Source organism: Somniosus microcephalus, chromosome 9 (assembly GCF_052327205.1).
Source record: "Somniosus microcephalus isolate GS21.2 chromosome 9, FLI_Smic_1.0, whole genome shotgun sequence".
NCBI classification, from domain to species: domain Eukaryota; kingdom Metazoa; phylum Chordata; class Chondrichthyes; order Squaliformes; family Somniosidae; genus Somniosus; species Somniosus microcephalus.
Genome location: NC_140995.1, coordinates 249,101,219 through 249,122,969, shown reverse-complemented (window position 1 = coordinate 249,122,969; position 21,751 = coordinate 249,101,219). Strand labels below are relative to the sequence as shown.

The 21,751-nt window shown below is 56.2% G+C and overlaps 1 protein-coding gene across 6 annotated transcripts in view; it reads right to left on the bottom strand.

Moving 5' to 3' along the window:
• LOC147113203 (phosphofurin acidic cluster sorting protein 1-like) overlaps positions 1-21,751 on the bottom strand; it is a 795,587-nt gene that overhangs the window by 356,126 nt on the left and 417,710 nt on the right. For all 6 annotated transcript variants that reach the window (XM_085998126.1, XM_085998127.1, XM_085998132.1 and 3 more), the window contains exons 10-11: positions 15,831-15,924; positions 1,363-1,443 (exon numbers count right to left, since the gene is read on the bottom strand). In XM_085998126.1, coding sequence (XP_085854252.1) covers positions 1,363-1,443; positions 15,831-15,924 — 175 coding nt within the window. The remainder of the gene's footprint in view (positions 1-1,362; positions 1,444-15,830; positions 15,925-21,751) is intronic.

Sequence of the window (21,751 nt, the reverse complement as noted above, 5' to 3'; positions counted from 1 at the left end):
GGCCCTGTCACCATCAGTGTGTGTAACACAGGCCCCGTCACCATCAGTGTGTGTAACACAGGCCCCGTCACCATCGGTCTGCGTAACACAGGCCCCGTCACCATCGGTCTGCGTAACACAGGCCCCGTCACCATCAGTGTGTGTAACACAGGCCCCGTCACCATCAGTCTGTGTAACATAGGGTCACAGCACCGCGCCCCGGTAACAGGGTCACAGCACCGCGCCCCGGTAACAGGGTCACAGCACTGCACCCCGGTAACAGGGTCACAGCACCGCGCCCCGGTAACAGGGTCACAGTACTGAGCCCCGGTAACAGGGTCACAGCACCACGCCCCGGTAACAGGGTCACAGCACCGCGCCCCGGTAACAGGGTCACAGCACCGCACCCTGGTAACAGGGTCACAGCACCACGCCCCGGTAACAGGGTCACAGCACCGCACCCTGGTAACAGGGTCACAGTACTGAGCCCCGGTAACAGGGTCACAGCACCACGCCCCGGTAACAGGGTCACAGCACCGCGCCCCGGTAACAGGGTCACAGCACCGCGCCCCGGTAACAGGGTCACAGTACTGAGCCCCGGTAACAGGGTCACAGCACCGCGCCCCGGTAACAGGGTCACAGCACCGCGCCCCGGTAACAGGGTCACAGCACCGCGCCCCGGTAACAGGGTCACAGCACCGCGCCCCGGTAACAGGGTCACAGCACCGCGCCCCGGTAACAGGGTCACAGTACTGAGCCCCGGTAACAGGGTCACAGCACCACGCCCCGGTAACAGGGTCACAGCACCGCGCCCCGGTAACAGGGTCACTACGCCCCGGTAACAGGGTCACAGCACCACGCCCCGGTAACAGGGTCACAGTACTGAGCCCCGGTAACAGGGTCACAGCACCGCGCCCCGGTAACAGGGTCACAGCACCGCGCCCCGGTAACAGGGTCACAGCACCGCGCCCCGGTAACAGGGTCACAGCACCGCGCCCCGGTAACAGGGTCACAGCACCGCGCCCCGGTAACAGGGTCACAGCACCGCGCCCCGGTAACAGGGTCACAGCACCGCGCCCCGGTAACAGGGTCACAGCACCGCGCCCCGGTAACAGGGTCACAGCACCGCGCCCCGGTAACAGGGTCACAGCACCGCACCCTGGTAACAGGGTCACAGCACCGCGCCCCGGTAACAGGGTCACAGCACCGCGCCCCGGTAACAGGGTCACAGCACCGCACCCCGGTAACAGGGTCACTACGCCCCGGTAACAGGGTCACAGCACCCCGACTGTGCTGAAAGATCCGAGCTGCAGTCACTTAAAGTGGTGAGGATGCAGGGTTGCTTCTGCGAGCCTGCCACCTGCTCTGGGACATTGCACTTACCAGAGACACGGCCTCGACAGCAGCCTCTTCCTGCTGGCTGGAACTGCTCACATTCTTATTCTCTGATTGGGACAATTCAGCCTATGGAGGGAGGAGGGGAGGAGAGACAACAGGTGGTCACATTACAGCCATGACTACACAGGTTAAACCACTGCTGGTCCATCCTACACTCCAGCACTTCTTAAATCGCAAGGTCTTCAAGGAGTGGGGAAGATGTGCGTGTCGGATTCCCGGAGGCCAGAGTCTGTGGGCTGGCTCGCTGGATTTACGCTGCTTAATACGGCACACAGACTCGGCTAAACATATTCCAGTTACAGCCAGGATTGCACATTGGTCTTCCTGCTGGGGGATTCTCTCACAGGGCGAGGCTGCAGGGGACAAGGGGGCAAGAAGCTGTGTGACCACTGGCAACTGGACAGCCTGGTTTTGAGTGGGCATTTGAGGCCAGTTTTCAATGGCCGACCTTTAAGGAGCGCTTTGCTCATTTCTGAGCGAGCTGGTTTCTTGCTTTGCCTGTGCACTGATACTGCAGTGTCCAGTCCAGTGTGTGTGTGGATCCATTAATACTGTAAACCCCTTGTGTCCCTTACGGCAGTCCACTACAGGGGAAGACTCACTGTGCTGGGAGTGAGGGCCCATCAGTTACAGGGACAGACTCACTGGGCCGGGAGTGAAGGCCCATCAGTTACAGGGGAAGACTCACTGGGCTGGGAGTGAAGGCCCATCAGTTACAGGGACAGACTCACTGGGCTGGGAGTGAGGGCCCATCAGTTACAGGGACAGACTCACTGGGCCTGGAGTGAAGGCCCATCAGTTACAGGGACAGACTCACTGGGCCTGGAGTGAAGGCCCATCAGTTACAGGGACAGACTCACTGGGCTGGGAGTGAGGGCCCATCAGTTACAGGGACAGACTCACTGGGCCTGGAGTGAAGGCCCATCAGTTACAGGGACAGACTCACTGGGCTGGGAGTGAAGGCCCATCAGTTACAGGGACAGACTCACTGGGCTGGGAGTGAAGGCCCATCAGTTACAGGGACAGACTCACTGGGCTGGGAGTGAGGGCCCATCAGTTACAGGGACAGACTCACTGGGCTGGGAGTGAAGGCCCATCAGTTACAGGGACAGACTCACTGGGCTGGGAGTGAGGGCCCATCAGTTACAGGGACAGACTCACTGGGCTGGGAGTGAAGGCCCATCAGTTACAGGGACAGACTCACTGGGCTGGGAGTGAGGGCCCATCAGTTACAGGGACAGACTCACTGGGCTGGGAGTGAAGGCCCATCAGTTACAGGGACAGACTCACTGGGCTGGGAGTGAAGGCCCATCAGTTACAGGGACAGACTCACTGGGCTGGGAGTGAGGGCCCATCAGTTACAGGGACAGACTCACTGGGCCGGGAGTGAAGGCCCATCAGTTACAGGGGGAGACTCACTGGGCTGGGAGTGAGGGCCCATCAGTTACAGGGACAGACTCACTGGGCTGGGAGTGAGGGCCCATCAGTTACAGGGACAGATTCACTGGGCCTGGAGTGAAGGCCCATCAGTTACAGGGACAGACTCACTGGGCTGGGAGTGAGGGCCCATCAGTTACAGGGACAGACTCACTGGGCTGGGAGTGAGGGCCCATCAGTTACAGGGACAGACTCACTGGGCCGGGAGTGAAGGCCCATCAGTTACAGGGGGAGACTCACTGGGCTGGGAGTGAGGGCCCATCAGTTACAGGGACAGACTCACTGGGCCAGGAGTGAGGGCCCATCAGTTACAGGGACAGACTCACTGGGCTGGGAGTGAGGGCCCATCAGTTACAGGGACAGACTCACTGGGCCGGGAGTGAAGGCCCATCAGTTACAGGGGGAGACTCACTGGGCTGGGAGTGAGGGCCCATCAGTTACAGGGACAGACTCACTGGGCCGGGAGTGAAGGCCCATCAGTTACAGGGGGAGACTCACTGGGCTGGGAGTGAGGGCCCATCAGTTACAGGGAAAGACTCACTGGGCTGGGAGTGAAGGCCCATCAGTTACAGGGACAGACTCACTGGGCCTGGAGTGAGGGCCCATCAGTTACAGGGGGAGACTCACTGGGCTGGGAGTGAGGGCCCATCAGTTACAGGGAAAGACTCACTGGGCTGGGAGTGAAGGCCCATCAGTTACAGGGACAGACTCACTGGGCTGGGAGTGAGGGCCCATCAGTTACAGGGACAGACTCACTGGGCTGGGAGTGAGGGCCCATCAGTTACAGGGACAGACTCACTGGGCCAGGAGTGAAGGCCCATCAGTTACAGGGACAGACTCACTGGGCTTGGAGTGAGGGCCCATCAGTTACAGGGACAGACTCACTGGGCTGGGAGTGAGGGCCCATCAGTTACAGGGACAGACTCACTGGGCCGGGAGTGAAGGCCCATCAGTTACAGGGACAGACTCACTGGGCTGGGAGTGAGGGCCCATCAGTTACAGGGACAGACTCACTGGGCCGGGAGTGAGGGCCCATCAGTTACAGGGGGAGACTCACTGGGCTGGGAGTGAAGGCCCATCAGTTACAGGGACAGACTCACTGGGCCTGGAGTGAAGGCCCATCAGTTACAGGGACAGACTCACTGGGCCGGGAGTGAAGGCCCATCAGTTACAGGGACAGACTCACTGGGCTGGGAGTGAGGGCCCATCAGTTACAGGGACAGACTCACTGGGCTGGGAGTGAAGGCCCATCAGTTACAGGGACAGACTCACTGGGCCAGGAGTGAAGGCCCATCAGTTACAGGGACAGACTCACTGGGCTGGGAGTGAGGGCCCATCAGTTACAGGGACAGACTCACTGGGCTGGGAGTGAAGGCCCATCAGTTACAGGGGGAGACTCACTGGGCTGGGAGTGAGGGCCCATCAGTTACAGGGACAGACTCACTGGGCCGGGAGTGAAGGCCCATCAGTTACAGGGACAGACTCACTGGGCTGGGAGTGAGGGCCCATCAGTTACAGGGACAGACTCACTGGGCTGGGAGTGAAGGCCCATCAGTTACAGGGGGAGACTCACTGGGCTGGGAGTGAAGGCCCATCAGTTACAGGGACAGACTCACTGGGCTGGGAGTGAAGGCCCATCAGTTACAGGGACAGACTCACTGGGCCGGGAGTGAAGGCCCATCAGTTACAGGGACAGACTCACTGGGCCGGGAGTGAAGACCCATCAGTTACAGGGACAGACTCACTGGGCTGGGAGTGAAGGCCCATCAGTTACAGGGACAGACTCACTGGGCCGGGAGTGAAGGCCCATCAGTTACAGGGACAGATTCACTGGGCTGGGAGTGAAGACCCATCAGTTACAGGGACAGACTCACTGGGCTGGGAGTGAAGGCCCATCGGTTACAGGGACAGACTCACTGGGCTGGGAGTGAGGGCCCATCAGTTACAGGGACAGACTCACTGGGCTGGGAGTGAAGGCCCATCGGTTCCAGGGACAGACTCACTGGGCTGGGAGTGAAGGCCCATCAGTTACAGGGACAGACTCACTGGGCTGGGAGTGAAGGCCCATCAGTTACAGGGACAGACTCACTGGGCTGGGAGTGAGGGCCCATCAGTTACATGGACAGACTCACTGGGCTGGGAGTGAAGGCCCATCAGTTACAGGGACAGACTCACTGGGCTGGGAGGGAAGGCCCATCAGTTACAGGGACAGACTCACTGGGCTGGGAGTGAAGGCCCATCGGTTACAGGGACAGACTCACTGGGCCAGGAGTGAGGGCCCATCAGTTACAGGGACAGACTCACTGGGCTGGGAGTGAAGGCCCATCAGTTACAGGGACAGACTCACTGGGCCAGGAGTGAAGGCCCATCAGTTACAGGGACAGACTCACTGGGCTGGGAGTGAGGGCCCATCAGTTACAGGGACAGACTCACTGGGCTGGGAGTGAAGGCCCATCAGTTACAGGGGAGACTCACTGGGCTGGGAGTGAGGGCCCATCAGTTACAGGGACAGACTCACTGGGCCGGGAGTGAAGGCCCATCAGTTACAGGGACAGACTCACTGGGCTGGGAGTGAGGGCCCATCAGTTACAGGGACAGACTCACTGGGCTGGGAGTGAAGGCCCATCAGTTACAGGGACAGACTCACTGGGCCGGGAGTGAAGGCCCATCAGTTACATGGACAGACTCACTGGGCTGGGAGTGAAGGCCCATCAGTTACAGGGACAGACTCACTGGGCTGGGAGTGAAGGCCCATCAGTTACAGGGACAGACTCACTGGGCTGGGAGTGAGGGCCCATCAGTTACAGGGACAGACTCACTGGGCTGGGAGTGAGGGCCCATCAGTTACAGGGACAGACTCACTGGGCTGGGAGTGAGGGCCCATCAGTTACAGGGACAGACTCACTGGGCTGGGAGTGAGGGCCCATCAGTTACAGGGACAGACTCACTGGGCTGGGAGTGAAGGCCCATCAGTTACAGGGGAGACTCACTGGGCTGGGAGTGAGGGCCCATCAGTTACAGGGACAGACTCACTGGGCCGGGAGTGAAGGCCCATCAGTTACAGGGACAGACTCACTGGGCTGGGAGTGAGGGCCCATCAGTTACAGGGACAGACTCACTGGGCTGGGAGTGAAGGCCCATCAGTTACAGGGACAGACTCACTGGGCCGGGAGTGAAGGCCCATCAGTTACAGGGACAGACTCACTGGGCCGGGACTGAAGGCCCATCAGTTACAGGGACAGACTCACTGGGCCGGGAGTGAAGGCCCATCAGTTACAGGGTTAGATCGAAAAAAAAATCGAAAAAGGCAGACACAGGCAGACCAGGCTGCCAAGAGAAGACAGGATATGCTCTCACTGCAGTCAGGGAGTAGTTGAGACAGAGATGCACTTCCTCACAGCCTGTGGAAAATATCAGGGCATCAGAGAGAATTTCTATCAAAAATTCTCACAAATATGCCCTGAATTCAGAAATCTGACTGACAACCAAAAACTCCCATTCCTACTGGGGGAGGAGAGAAGCTGTGTAACACTGGCGGCACACTATGTTACAGCTTGCCATGAACAGAGGGACAACCAGTAAACTAAGACAAGAGTATATATAAACAAGGCGAAAATATATTTATAAACTCAGGGATATACCTGTTTATACACTGTATGAATGGAACCGCGTTTATGTGTTCAACCATAAATGTATTTTGATGCTTTGGCAACATAAGATGTACCTTATCATGCCAATAAAGCGATTTGTATTGTATTGTACAGGGACAGACTCACTGGGCTGGGAGTGAGGGCCCATCAGTTTCAGGGACAAACTCACTGGGCTGGGAGTGAAGGCCCATCAGTTACAGGGACAGACTCACTGGGCTGGGAGTGAGGGCCCATCAGTTACAGGGACAGACTCACTGGGCTGGGAGTGAAGGCCCATCAGTTACAGGGACAGACTCACTGGGCTGGGAGTGAAGGCCCATCAGTTACAGGGACAGACTCACTGGGCCTGGAGTGAGGGCCCATCAGTTACAGGGACAGACTCACTGGGCTGGGAGTGAGGGCCCATCAGTTACAGGGACAGACTCACTGGGCTGGGAGTGAAGGCCCATCAGTTACAGGGACAGACTCACTGGGCCGGGAGTGAAGGCCCATCAGTTACAGGGACAGACTCACTGGGCTGGGAGTGAAGGCCCATCAGTTACAGGGACAGACTCACTGGGCTGGGAGTGAAGGCCCATCAGTTACAGGGACAGACTCACTGGGCTGGGAGTGAAGGCCCATCAGTTACAGGGACAGACTCACTGGGCTGGGAGTGAAGGCCCATCAGTTACAGGGACAGACTCACTGGGCTGGGAGTGAAGGCCCATCAGTTACAGGGACAGACTCACTGGGCTGGGAGTGAAGGCCCATCAGTTACAGGGACAGACTCACTGGGCTGGGAGTGAAGGCCCATCAGTTACAAGGACAGACTCACTGGGCCGGGAGTGAAGGCCCATCAGTTACAGGGACAGACTCACTGGGCTGGGAGTGAAGGCCCATCAGTTACAGGGACAGACTCACTGGGCTGGGAGTGAAGGCCCATCAGTTACAGGGACAGACTCACTGGGCTGGGAGTGAGGGCCCATCAGTTACAGGGACAGACTCACTGGGCTGGGAGTGAGGGCCCATCAGTTACAGGGACAGACTCACTGGGCTGGGAGTGAGGGCCCATCAGTTACAGGGACAGACTCACTGGGCCAGGAGTGAAGGCCCATCAGTTACAGGGACAGACTCACTGGGCTGTGAGTGAAGGCCCATCAGTTACAGGGACAGACTCACTGGGCTGGGAGTGAAGGCCCATCAGTTACAGGGACAGACTCACTGGGCTGGGAGTGAGGGCCCATCAGTTACAGGGACAGACTCACTGGGCTGGGAGTGAGGGCCCATCAGTTACAGGGACAGACTCACTGGGCTGGGAGTGAAGGCCCATCAGTTACAGGGACAGACTCACTGGGCCGGGAGTGAAGACCCATCAGTTACAGGGACAGACTCACTGGGCTGGGAGTGAAGGCCCATCAGTTACAGGGACAGACTCACTGGGCCAGGAGTGAAGGCCCATCAGTTACAGGGACAGACTCACTGGGCTGGGAGTGAAGACCCATCAGTTACAGGGACAGACTCACTGGGCTGGGAGTGAAGGCCCATCAGTTACAGGGACAGACTCACTGGGCTGGGAGTGAAGGCCCATCAGTTACAGGGACAGACTCACTGGGCTGGGAGTGAGGGCCCATCAGTTACATGGACAGACTCACTGGGCTGGGAGTGAGGGCCCATCAGTTACAGGGGGAGACTCACTGGGCTGGGAGTGAGGGCCCATCAGTTACAGGGACCGACTCACTGGGCTGGGAGTGAAGGCCCATCAGTTACAGGGACAGACTCACTGGGCCGGGAGTGAGGGCCCATCAGTTACAGGGACAGACTCACTGGGCTGGGAGTGAGGGCCCATCGGTTACAGGGACAGACTCACTGGGCCAGGAGTGAGGGCCCATCAGTTACAGGGACAGACTCACTGGGCTGGGAGTGAGGGCCCATCAGTTACAGGGACAGACTCACTGGGCTGAGAGTGAAGGCCCATCGGTTACAGGGACAGACTCACTGGGCTGGGAGTGAAGGCCCATCAGTAACAGGGACAGACTCACTGGGCTGGGAGTGAAGGCCCATCGGTTACAGGGACAGACTCACTGGGCTGGGAGTGAAGGCCCATCGGTTACAGGGACAGACTCACTGGGCCGGGAGTGAAGGCCCATCAGTTACAGGGACAGACTCACTGGGCCGGGAGTGAAGGCCCATCAGTTACATGGACAGACTCACTGGGCTGGGAGTGAGGGCCCATCAGTTACAGGGACAGACTCACTGGGCTGGGAGTGAAGGCCCATCAGTTACAGGGACAGACTCACTGGGCTGGGAGTGAGGGCCCATCAGTTACATGGACAGACTCACTGGGCTGGGAGTGAAGGCCCATCAGTTACAGGGACAGACTCACTGGGCTGGGAGTGAAGTCCCATCAGTTACAGGGACAGACTCACTGGGCTGGGAGTGAAGGCCCATCGGTTACACGGACAGACTCACTGGGCTGGGAGTGAGGGCCCATCAGTTACAGGGGGAGACTCACTGGGCTGGGAGTGAAGGCCCATCGGTTACAGGGACAGGCTCACTGGGCTGGGAGTGAGGGCCCATCAGTTACAGGGACAGACTCACTGGGCTGGGAGTGAAGGCCCATCGGTTACAGGGACAGACTCACTGGGCTGGGAGTGAGGGCCCATCAGTTACAGGGACAGACTCACTGGGCCAGGAGTGAAGGCCCATCAGTTACAGGGACAGACTCACTGGGCTGGGAGTGAGGCCCATCAGTTACAGGGGGAGACTCACTGGGCTGGGAGTGAAGGCCCATCAGTTACAGGGACAGACTCACTGGGCCGGGAGTGAAGGCCCATCGGTTACAGGGACAGACTCACTGGGCTGGGAGTGAAGGCCCATCGGTTACAGGGACAGACTCACTGGGCCGGGAGTGAAGGCCCATCGGTTACAGGGACAGACTCACTGGGCTGGGAGTGAGGGCCCATCAGTTACAGGGACAGACTCACTGGGCTGGGAGTGAAGGCCCATCGGTTCCAGGGACAGACTCACTGGGCTGGGAGTGAAGGCCCATCAGTTACAGGGACAGACTCACTGGGCTGGGAGTGAAGGCCCATCGGTTACAGGGGGAGACTCACTGGGCCGGGAGTGAAGGCCCATCAGTTACAGGGACAGACTCACTGGGCCAGGAGTGAAGGCCCATCAGTTACAGGGACAGACTCACTGGGCTGGGAGTGAGGGCCCATCAGTTACAGGGACAGACTCACTGGGCCGGGAGTGAGGGCCCATCAGTTACAGGGACAGACTCACTGGGCTGGGAGTGAGGGCCCATCAGTTACAGGGACAGACTCACTGGGCTGGGAGTGAAGGCCCATCAGTTACAGGGACAGACTCACTGGGCTGGGAGTGAGGGCCCATCTGTTACATGGACAGACTCACTGGGCTGGGAGTGAAGGCCCATCAGTTACAGGGACAGACTCACTGGGCTGGGAGTGAAGGCCCATCAGTTACAGGGACAGACTCACTGGGCTGGGAGTGAAGGCCCATCAGTTACAGGGACAGACTCACTGGGCTGGGAGTGAGGGCCCATCAGTTACATGGACAGACTCACTGGGCTGGGAGTGAGGGCCCATCAGTTACAGGGGGAGACTCACTGGGCTGGGAGTGAGGGCCCATCAGTTACAGGGACCGACTCACTGGGCTGGGAGTGAAGGCCCATCAGTTACAGGGACAGACTCACTGGGCCGGGAGTGAGGGCCCATCAGTTACAGGGACAGACTCACTGGGCTGGGAGTGAGGGCCCATCGGTTACAGGGACAGACTCACTGGGCCAGGAGTGAGGGCCCATCAGTTACAGGGACAGACTCACTGGGCTGGGAGTGAGGGCCCATCAGTTACAGGGACAGACTCACTGGGCTGAGAGTGAAGGCCCATCGGTTACAGGGACAGACTCACTGGGCTGGGAGTGAAGGCCCATCAGTAACAGGGACAGACTCACTGGGCTGGGAGTGAAGGCCCATCGGTTACAGGGACAGACTCACTGGGCTGGGAGTGAAGGCCCATCGGTTACAGGGACAGACTCACTGGGCCGGGAGTGAAGGCCCATCAGTTACAGGGACAGACTCACTGGGCCAGGAGTGAAGGCCCATCAGTTACATGGACAGACTCACTGGGCTGGGAGTGAGGGCCCATCAGTTACAGGGACAGACTCACTGGGCTGGGAGTGAAGGCCCATCAGTTACAGGGACAGACTCACTGGGCTGGGAGTGAGGGCCCATCAGTTACATGGACAGACTCACTGGGCTGGGAGTGAAGGCCCATCAGTTACAGGGACAGACTCACTGGGCTGGGAGTGAAGTCCCATCAGTTACAGGGACAGACTCACTGGGCTGGGAGTGAAGGCCCATCGGTTACACGGACAGACTCACTGGGCTGGGAGTGAGGGCCCATCAGTTACAGGGGGAGACTCACTGGGCTGGGAGTGAAGGCCCATCGGTTACAGGGACAGGCTCACTGGGCTGGGAGTGAGGGCCCATCAGTTACAGGGACAGACTCACTGGGCTGGGAGTGAAGGCCCATCGGTTACAGGGACAGACTCACTGGGCTGGGAGTGAGGGCCCATCAGTTACAGGGACAGACTCACTGGGCCAGGAGTGAAGGCCCATCAGTTACAGGGACAGACTCACTGGGCTGGGAGTGAGGCCCATCAGTTACAGGGGGAGACTCACTGGGCTGGGAGTGAAGGCCCATCAGTTACAGGGACAGACTCACTGGGCCGGGGGTGAAGGCCCATCGGTTACAGGGACAGACTCACTGGGCTGGGAGTGAAGGCCCATCGGTTACAGGGACAGACTCACTGGGCTGGGAGTGAAGGCCCATCAGTTACAGGGACAGACTCACTGGGCCGGGAGTGAGGGCCCATCAGTTACAGGGACAGACTCACTGGGCTTGGAGTGAAGGCCCATCAGTTACAGGGACAGACTCACTGGGCCGGGAGTGAGGGCCCATCAGTTACAGGGACAGACTCACTGGGCTGGGAGTGAAGGCCCATCAGTTACAGGGACAGACTCACTGGGCTGGGAGTGAAGGCCCATCAGTTACAGGGACAGACTCACTGGGCTGGGAGTGAAGGCCCATCAGTTACAGGGACAGACTCACTGGGCTGGGAGTGAGGGCCCATCAGTTACAGGGACAGACTCACTGGGCTGGGAGTGAAGGCCCATCAGTTACAGGGACAGACTCACTGGGCTGGGAGTGAAGGCCCATCAGTTACAGGGACAGACTCACTGGGCTGGGAGTGAAGGCCCATCAGTTACAGGGACAGACTCACTGGGCCGGGAGCGAAGGCCCATCGGTTACAGGGACAGACTCACTGGGCCAGGAGTGAAGGCCCATCAGTTACAGGGACAGACTCACTGGGCCGGGAGTGAGGGCCCATCAGTTACAGGGACAGACTCACTGGGCCGGGAGTGAGGGCCCATCAGTTACAGGGACAGACTCACTGGGCTGGGAGTGAGGGCCCATCAGTTACAAGGACAGACTCACTGGGCCAGGAGTGAAGGCCCATCAGTTACAGGGACAGACTCACTGGGCTGGGAGTGAAGGCCCATCAGTTACAGGGACAGACTCACTGGGCTGGGAGTGAAGGCCCATCAGTTACAGGGACAGACTCACTGGGCTGGGAGTGAAGGCCCATCAGTTACAGGGACAGACTCACTGGGCTGGGAGTGAGGGCCCATCAGTTACAGGGACAGACTCACTGGGCCAGGAGTGAAGGCCCATCAGTTACAGGGACAGACTCACTGGGCTGGGAGTGAAGGCCCATCAGTTACAGGGACAGACTCACTGGGCTGGGAGTGAAGGCCCATCAGTTACAGGGACAGACTCACTGGGCTGGGAGTGAAGGCCCATCAGTTACAGGGACAGACTCACTGGGCTGGGAGTGAAGGCCCATCAGTTACAGGGACAGACTCACTGGGCTGGGAGTGAAGGCCCATCAGTTACAGGGACAGACTCACTGGGCTGGGAGTGAAGGCCCATCAGTTACAGGGACAGACTCACTGGGCTGGGAGTGAGGGCCCATCAGTTACAGGGACAGACTCACTGGGGTGGGAGTGAGGGCCCATCAGTTACAGGGACAGACTCACTGGGCCGGGAGTGAAGGCCCATCAGTTACAGGGACAGACTCACTGGGCTGGGAGTGAAGGCCCATCAGTTACAGGGACAGACTCACTGGGCTGGGAGTGAGGCCCATCAGTTACAGGGACAGACTCACTGGGCTGGGAGTGAGGGCCCATCAGTTACAGGGACAGACTCACTGGGCTGGGAGTGAAGACCCATCAGTTACAGGGACAGACTCACTGGGCTGGGAGTGAAGGCCCATCAGTTACAGGGACAGACTCACTGGGCTGGGAGTGAAGGCCCATCAGTTACAGGGACAGACTCACTGGGCTGGGAGTGAGGGCCCATCAGTTACAGGGACAGACTCACTGGGCTGGGAGTGAAGACCCATCGGTTACAGGGACAGACTCACTGGGCTGGGAGTGAAGGCCCATCAGTTACAGGGACAGACTCACTGGGCTGGGAGTGAAGGCCCATCAGTTACAGGGACAGACTCACTGGGCTGGGAGTGAAGGCCCATCGGTTACAGGGACAGACTCACTGGGCTGGGAGTGAAGGCCCATCGGTTACAGGGACAGACTCACTGGGCTGGGAGTGAAGGCCCATCGGTTACAGGGACAGACTCACTGGGCTGGGAGTGAAGAACCATCAGTTACAGGGGGAGACTCACTGGGCTGGGAGTGAGGGCCCATCGGTTACAGGGACAGACTCACTGGGCTGGGAGTGAAGGCCCATCAGTTACAGGGACAGACTCACTGGGCTGGGAGTGAAGACCCATCAGTTACAGGGACAGACTCACTGGGCTGGGAGTGAAGGCCCATCAGTTACAGGGACAGACTCACTGGGCTGGGAGTGAGGGCCCATCAGTTACAGGGACAGACTCACTGGGCAGGAGTGAAGGCCCATCAGTTACAGGGACAGACTCACTGGGCTGGGAGTGAAGGCCCATCAGTTACAGGGACAGACTCACTGGGCTGGGAGTGAGGGCCCATCAGTTACAGGGGGAGACTCACTGGGCCAGGAGTGAAGGCCCATCAGTTACAGGGACAGACTCACTGGGCTGGGAGTGAAGGCCCATCAGTTACAGGGACAGACTCACTGGGCCGGGAGTGAAGGCCCATCAGTTACAGGGACAGACTCACTGGGCTGGGAGTGAAGGCCCATCAGTTACAGGGACAGACTCACTGGGCTGGGAGTGAAGGCCCATCAGTTACAGGGACAGACTCACTGGGCTGGGAGTGAAGGCCCATCAGTTACAGGGACAGACTCACTGGGCTGGGAGTGAAGGCCCATCAGTTACAGGGACAGACTCACTGGGCCGGGAGTGAAGGCCCATCAGTTACAGGGACAGACTCACTGGGCCGGGAGTGAGGGCCCATCAGTTACAGGGACAGACTCACTGGGCTGGGAGTGAAGGCCCATCAGTTACAGGGACAGACTCACTGGGCTGGGAGTGAGGGCCCATCGGTTACAGGGACAGACTCACTGGGCTGGGAGTGAAGGCCCATCAGTTACAGGGACAGACTCACTGGGCTGGGAGTGAAGGCCCATCAGTTACAGGGACAGACTCACTGGGCCGGGAGTGAGGGCCCATCAGTTTCAGGGACAGACTCACTGGGCTGGGAGTGAGGGCCCATCAGTTACAGGGACAGACTCACTGGGCCGGGAGTGAAGGCCCATCAGTTACAGGGACAGACTCACTGGGCTGGGAGTGAAGGCCCATCAGTTACAGGGACAGACTCACTGGGCTGGGAGTGAAGGCCCATCAGTTACAGGGACAGACTCACTGGGCTGGGAGTGAAGGCCCATCAGTTACAGGGACAGACTCACTGGGCTGGGAGTGAAGGCCCATCAGTTACAGGGACAGACTCACTGGGCCGGGAGTGAGGGCCCATCAGTTACAGGGACAGACTCACTGGGCTGGGAGTGAGGGCCCATCAGTTACAGGGACAGACTCACTGGGCTGGGAGTGAAGGCCCATCAGTTACAGGGACAGACTCACTGGGCTGGGACTGAAGGCCCATCAGTTACAGGGACAGACTCACTGGGCCGGGAGTGAGGGCCCATCAGTTACAGGGACAGACTCACTGGGCTGGGAGTGAGGGCCCATCAGTTACAGGGACAGACTCACTGGGCTGGGAGTGAAGGCCCATCAGTTACAGGGACAGACTCACTGGGCCGGGAGTGAGGGCCCATCAGTTACAGGGACAGACTCACTGGGCCAGGAGTGAAGGCCCATCAGTTACAGGGACAGACTCACTGGGCTGGGAGTGAGGCCCATCAGTTACAGGGGGAGACTCACTGGGCTGGGAGTGAAGGCCCATCAGTTACAGGGACAGACTCACTGGGCCGGGAGTGAAGGCCCATCGGTTACAGGGACAGACTCACTGGGCTGGGAGTGAAGGCCCATCGGTTACAGGGACAGACTCACTGGGCTGGGAGTGAAGGCCCATCAGTTACAGGGACAGACTCACTGGGCCGGGAGTGAAGGCCCATCAGTTACAGGGACAGACTCACTGGGCTGGGAGTGAAGGCCCATCAGTTACAGGGACAGACTCACTGGGCTGGGAGTGAGGGCCCATCAGTTACAGGGACAGACTCACTGGGCTGGGAGTGAAGGCCCATCAGTTACAGGGACAGACTCACTGGGCTGGGAGTGAAGGCCCATCAGTTACAGGGACAGACTCACTGGGCTGGGAGTGAAGGCCCATCAGTTACAGGGACAGACTCACTGGGCTGGGAGTGAAGACCCATCAGTTACAGGGACAGACTCACTGGGCCGGGAGTGAAGGCCCATCAGTTACAGGGACAGACTCACTGGGCTGGGAGTGAGGGCCCATCAGTTACAGGGACAGACTCACTGGGCTGGGAGTGAGGGCCCATCAGTTTCAGGGACAGACTCACTGGGCTGGGAGTGAGGGCCCATCAGTTACAGGGACAGACTCACTGGGCTGGGAGTGAGGGCCCATCAGTTACAGGGACAGACTCACTGGGCCTGGAGTGAGGGCCCATCAGTTACAGGGACAGACTCACTGGGCTGGGAGTGAAGGCCCATCAGTTACAGGGACAGACTCACTGGGCTGGGAGTGAAGGCCCATCAGTTACAGGGACAGACTCACTGGGCTGGGAGTGAGGGCCCATCAGTTTCAGGGACAGACTCACTGGGCTGGGAGTGAGGGCCCATCAGTTACAGGGACAGACTCACTGGGCTGGGAGTGAGGGCCCATCAGTTACAGGGACAGACTCACTGGGCCTGGAGTGAGGGCCCATCAGTTACAGGGACAGACTCACTGGGCTGGGTTGTTCCCGTGTCTGGCTCTTCTGGCTCTGTAGGCTGACGATCTCGGTTTGTGAGCTGGAATGGGACATCCCTTCAAAGAATGGCCTGTAACAGTCAGAAGAAATTTGACGTTACATTATGAAGCACACACAGAATCAAACACAGACGTTAAACACTGAACTGTGTCCTGTCTGGGATTTTAGTGAAGATCTGATGGATAAAGAAAAGCCGCCAAATTTCGTGACACCTGTGCAGACAGCTCCCAGCTCAGCACAGCTAGGGACATGTTATGGGTCTCAGGGCATCCTGTCTGAGGGGCTGTGTACCAGTTTCCAATGTCAGGGACCACCCACCACAGTGAACTCTCCAAAACGAACAAAGCAAAACAAAAAGTATTATGTGTCAGCCATGTGTGAGTTGGTAGCACACTGGCCTCTGAGTTAGGTGGTCGTGGGCTCAAGCTGCACTCCAGACACACGAGCACAATATCCAGGTTGACTCTTTACCCGCTGAAGTGGCCCAGCAAGACACTCGCTTGTCCAAAGCTCCTACAAACATGAAGTGCAGTGCTTCAAGAAGGCGACCCGACACCAACTCCCAGCAACAATCAGGGTGAACTTTGAACGAAATGTCAGAACATGATGAATAATGAGTGGGAGAATTTCGACACGTGCTCTTCTGGCAGCTCTACAGTCATAGAATGGTTACAGCACAGAAAGAGGCCTTTCGGCCCGTCCAGCCCCTGTCCCATCTCTGCAAGAGCACTTATTTAACCGCTTTCTCAACCTGCCCTGCCACCTTCAACAATTTGTGCACATATACCCCCAGGTCTCTCTGTTCATGCACCCCCTTTAGGATCGTACCCTTCAGTTTATATTGCCTCTCCTCGTTCTTCCTACCGAAATGTATCACTTTGCACTTTTCTGCGTTAAATTTCATCTGCCACATGTCCGCCCATTCCACCAGCCTGTCTATATCCTCTTGAAGTCTATCACTATCCTTCTCACTGTTCACGATACTTCCAAGTTTTGTGTCAGCTGCAAATTTTGAAATTGTGCCCTGTACACCCAAGTCTAAGTCATTAATATATATTTGGGTCTGGACAGAGTAGATAGAGAGAAACTGTTCCCATTGGCGGAAGGGTCGAGAATTAGAGGACACAGATTTAAGGTGATTGGCAGAAGAACCAAAGGCGACAGGAGGGGAAACTTATTTACGCAGCGAGTGGTTCGGATCTGGAATTCACTGCCTGAGAGGGTGGAGGAGGCAGATTCAATCACGGCTTTCAAAAGGGAATTGGATAAGTGCCTGAAGGAAAACAATTAGCAGGGCTACAGGGAAAGGGCGGGGGAGTGGGACTAGCTGAAGTGCTCTTGCAGAGAGCCAGCACGGGCTCGATGGGCCGAATGGCCTTCTTCTGTGCTGTAACCATTCTATGATATATCAAGAAAAGCAGTGGTCCTAGAACCGACCCCTGGGGAACACCACTGTGTACCTTCATCCAGTCCGAAAAACAACCGTTCACCACTACTCTCTGTTTCCTGTCACTTAGCCAATTCCCTATCCATGCTGCCACTGTCCCTTTTATTCCATGGGCTTCAACTTTGCTGGCAAGCCTATTATGTGGCACTTTGTTGAACGCCTTTTGGAAGTCCATGTAATCCACATCAACCGCATTGCCCTCATCAACCCTCTCTATTACCTCATCTAAAAACTCGATCAAGTTAGTTAAACAGGATTTGCCTTTAACAAATCCGTGCTGGCTTTCCTTTATTAATCCACACTTGTCCAAGTGACTGTTAATTTTGTCCCTGATTACCGTTTCTAAAAGCTTCTCCACTACCGAGGTTAAACTGACAGGCCTGTAGTTGCTGGGTTTATCCTTACACCCTTTCTTGGTGCTAGGCCTGCATTTAGTGCCCATCCCTAATTGCCCTTGAGAAGATGGGCATTCGTAATAAGGTGAATGATTTAGCTGCGCAAATAGAGGTAAACAAATATGATTTGATTGGGATTACGGAAACATGGCTCCAGGTTGGCCAAGGCTAGGAACTCAACATCCAGGGGTATTCAATATTCAGGAAAGATAGGCAAAAAGGAAAGGGAGGTGGGGTAGCGTTGCTGGTTAAAGAAGGGATTAACACAATTGTAAGGAAGGATATTAGCTCTGATGATGTGGAATCTGTATGGGTAGAACTGAGCAATACCAAGGGGCAGAAAACATTAGTGGGAGTGGTATATAGACCTCCAAACAGTAATGCGGAGGTTGGGGATGGCATTAAAAGGGAAATTAGAGAAGTGTGCAATAAGGGCACAGCAGTCATCATGGGTGACTTTAATCTACATATAGATTGGGCTAACCAAATTAGTAACAATAATGTGGAGGAGGAATTCCTGGAGTGTTTACGGGATGGTTTCCTGGACCAATATGTCGAGGAACCAACCAGAGATCAGGCCATCTTAGACTGGGTATTATGTAACGAGAAAGGATTAATTAGCAATCTTGTTGTACGAGGCCCCTTGGGTCGGAGCGATCATAATATGATCGAATTCTTCATTAAGATGGAGAACTAAGTAGTTGACTCAGAGACTAGGGTCCTGAATTTAAATAAAGGAAACTACGATGGCCTGAGGCGCGAGTTGGGTAGGATTGATTGGGGAATGTCACTCAAAGGGTTGACGGTGGATAGGCAATGGCAAACATTCAAAGACCGCATGGATGAACTACAGAATTTGTTCATCCCAGTTTGGCATAAAAATAAAACAAAAAAGATGACTCAACCGTGGCTAACAAGGGAAATCAGGGATAGCATAAGATCCAAGGAGAGGACATATAAATTGGCCAGAAAAAGCAGTAAACCTGAGGATTGGGAGCAGTTTAGGATTCAACAAAGGAGGACAAAGGGATTAATTAAGAAGGGGAAAATTGAATATGAGAGTAAGTTTTCAGGGAACATAAAAACTGACTGTAAAAGCTTTTATAGATATGTGAAGAGAAAAAGATTGGTGAAGTCAAGCGTAGGTCCCTTGCAGTCAGAATCAGGGGAATTTATAATGGGGAACAAAGAAATGGCAGACCAATTAAATACATATTTTGGTTCTGTCTTCACAAAGGAGGAAACAAATAACCTCCCAGAGATGTCGAGGAACATAGGGTCTGATGAAAGTGAGGAACTGAAAGAAATCAGTATTTGTAGGGAAATGGTGTTAGGGAAATTGATGGGATTGAAGGTGGATAAATCCCCAGGGCCTGATAATCGACATCCTAGGGTACTTAAGAAATAGAAGATGCATTGCTGATCATCTTCCAACATTCGATGGAATCTGGAACAGTACCCATGAACTGGAGGGTAGCTAATGTTACCCCGCTATTCAAAAAAGGTGGTAGAGAGAAAACGGGGAATTACAGACCGGTAAGCCTGACATCGGTAGTGGGGAAAATGCTGGAGTCCATTATAAAAGATGTAATAGCAGAGCGCTTGGAAAACAGTGACAGGATCGGACAAAGTCAACATGGATTTACAAAAGGTAAATCATGCTTGACTAATCTACTGGAATTTTTTGAGGATGTAACTGGTAAAATAGATAAGGGAGAACCAGTGGATGTGGTGTATTTGGACTTTCAGAAGGCTTTTGATAAGGTCCCGCATAAGAGATTAGCGTGTAAAGTTAAGGCACATGGGATTGGGGGCAAGGTATTGACTTGGATAGAGAACTGGTTGGCGGACAGAAAGCAAAGAGTTGGAATAAACTGATCTTTTTCCGAGTGGCAGGCAGTGACTAGTGGGGTACCGCAGGGATCGGTCCTTGGACCCCAGCTATTCACAATATATATTAACTAGCTGGGGAGCCCCACGTTGCGAGGGCAATTTTGGGGCGCTTGGTCTCCCTGCCCCTGTGTGTCCCCCCTCTCCCTGTCATGTCCTCTCCCTGTCCTATCCCTCCCTCCCCTCCCCTCTCTCCCCTCACACTCCCCACTCGTGTAATCACTGTCTCCCCCCGTGTAATCACTGTCTCCCCCCGTGTAATCACTGTCTCCCCCGTGTAATCACTGTCTCCCCCCGTGTAATCACTGTCTCCCCCCGTGTAATCACTGTCTCCCCCCCCCCCCCCCGTGAAATCACTGTCTCCGCCCCCCCCCCCCCCGGTGTAATCACTGTCTCCCCCCACCCCCCCACGACCCCGTCTCCATCAAGGACACCGATCTTGCTCCCCCACCAGCTGGGAACAGCTAACTCAGCACAGACGAGGAATGCTGAGCGGCGGCCGGCGCCGGGAGCGGGCTCTCGCGGGCGGCGCATGCGCGGTCAGTGCGGGCGGCGCGAGGCGGCCCGCGGGGAGCAGGCAAGACCGCCGGCGTGCCCCGTTGCCGGGGGCCGTGCGAATGCGTGCCGTCGTCAAGGCGGCCGCGCAACTGGCGGCCTCTTGTTTTTTTTAAACTCATCAGCTCTCCCCCCCCCCCGCGATTTCCCGAGGCTCTCCCCCCCGCGATTTCCCGAGGCTCTCCCCCCCCCGCGATTTCCCGAGGCTCTCCCCCCCCCCCGCGATTTCCCGAGGCTCTCCCCCCCGTTAAATTGTTATTGAATTCCCTAACACATCATTAAAATATTTACCTTACTTCCCTAACACACTGAAAGTGTGGGGAAAAAATTGTGAAAAATCAAGATGGCGGCCACTCACCTCGGTTCAGAAGGATAAGGACCGCCCACGCACGCACCGATTGGTCGACCGGTCAGGTCACCGAAGCGTAGAATTGGTCAATCGTCGAGTCACTCGACACTCAACTGTAGGAAGGAACCCGCCGTCCGATTGGTCGACCTCGACGTCACACGGTCGCTAATGAGGTGCTAATGAGCGGAAGGCTGAACGTTTTTCGGATACCGCGGGTGCGGTTTTTGTCCGGCCGAAACGTAAATATGCCTATGACCGGTCCGGAATCGCAAGCTTTCTTTTGAGGCGACGCGCGCGTCGGTACGCTCTGTAACTTTCAAACGTATAGAGAACGGACAGACATCGGGACAGACAGACAGACATCGGGACAGACAGAAGAGCCGCTTTATATATATAGATGATCTAGACGAGGGAACCAGATGTAATATCTCCAAGTTTGCAGATGACACAAAGCTGGGTGGGCGTGTGTGCTGTGAGGAGGATACTGAGAAACTCCAGGATGATTTGGACAGGTTGGGTGATTGGGCAAAAGCATGGCAGATGCAATTTCATGTGGATAAATGTGAGGTTATCCACTTTGGTGGCAAAAACAGGAAGGCAGATTATTATCTGAATGGCAATAGATTGGGAGATGGAGAAGCGCAACGAGACCTGGGTGTCCTTGTGCACCAGTCGCTGAAGGTAAGCATGCAGGTGCAGCAGGCGGTTAAGAAGGCAAATGGTATGTTGGCCTTTGTAGCGATGAAAGGGTGGAACTGAAAGAAATCAGTATTTGTAGGGAAATGGTGTTAGGAAAATTGATGGGACTGAAGGCCGATAAATCCCCTGGGCCTGATAATCTACATCCCAGGGTACTTAAGGAAGGGGCCCTAGAAATAGTAGATGCATTGCTGGTCATCTTCCAGAACTCGATAGACTCTGGAACAGTACCCATGGATTGGATCTGGACGAGGGAATTGGATGTAATATCTCCAAATTTGCAGATGACACAAAGCTGGGTGGGAGGGTAAGCTGTGAGGAGGATGTCGTGAAACTCCAGTATGATTTGGACAGGTTGGGTGATTGGGCAGAAACATGGCAAATGCACTATAATGTGGATAAATGTGAGGTTATCCACTTTGGTGGCAAAAACAGGAAGGCAGATTATTATTTGAATGGCAATAGGTTGGGAGAAGGGGAAGTGCAAAGAGACCTGGGTGTTCTTGTGCACCAGTCGCTGAAGGTAAGCATGCAGGTGCAGCAGGCGGTTAAGAAGACAAAT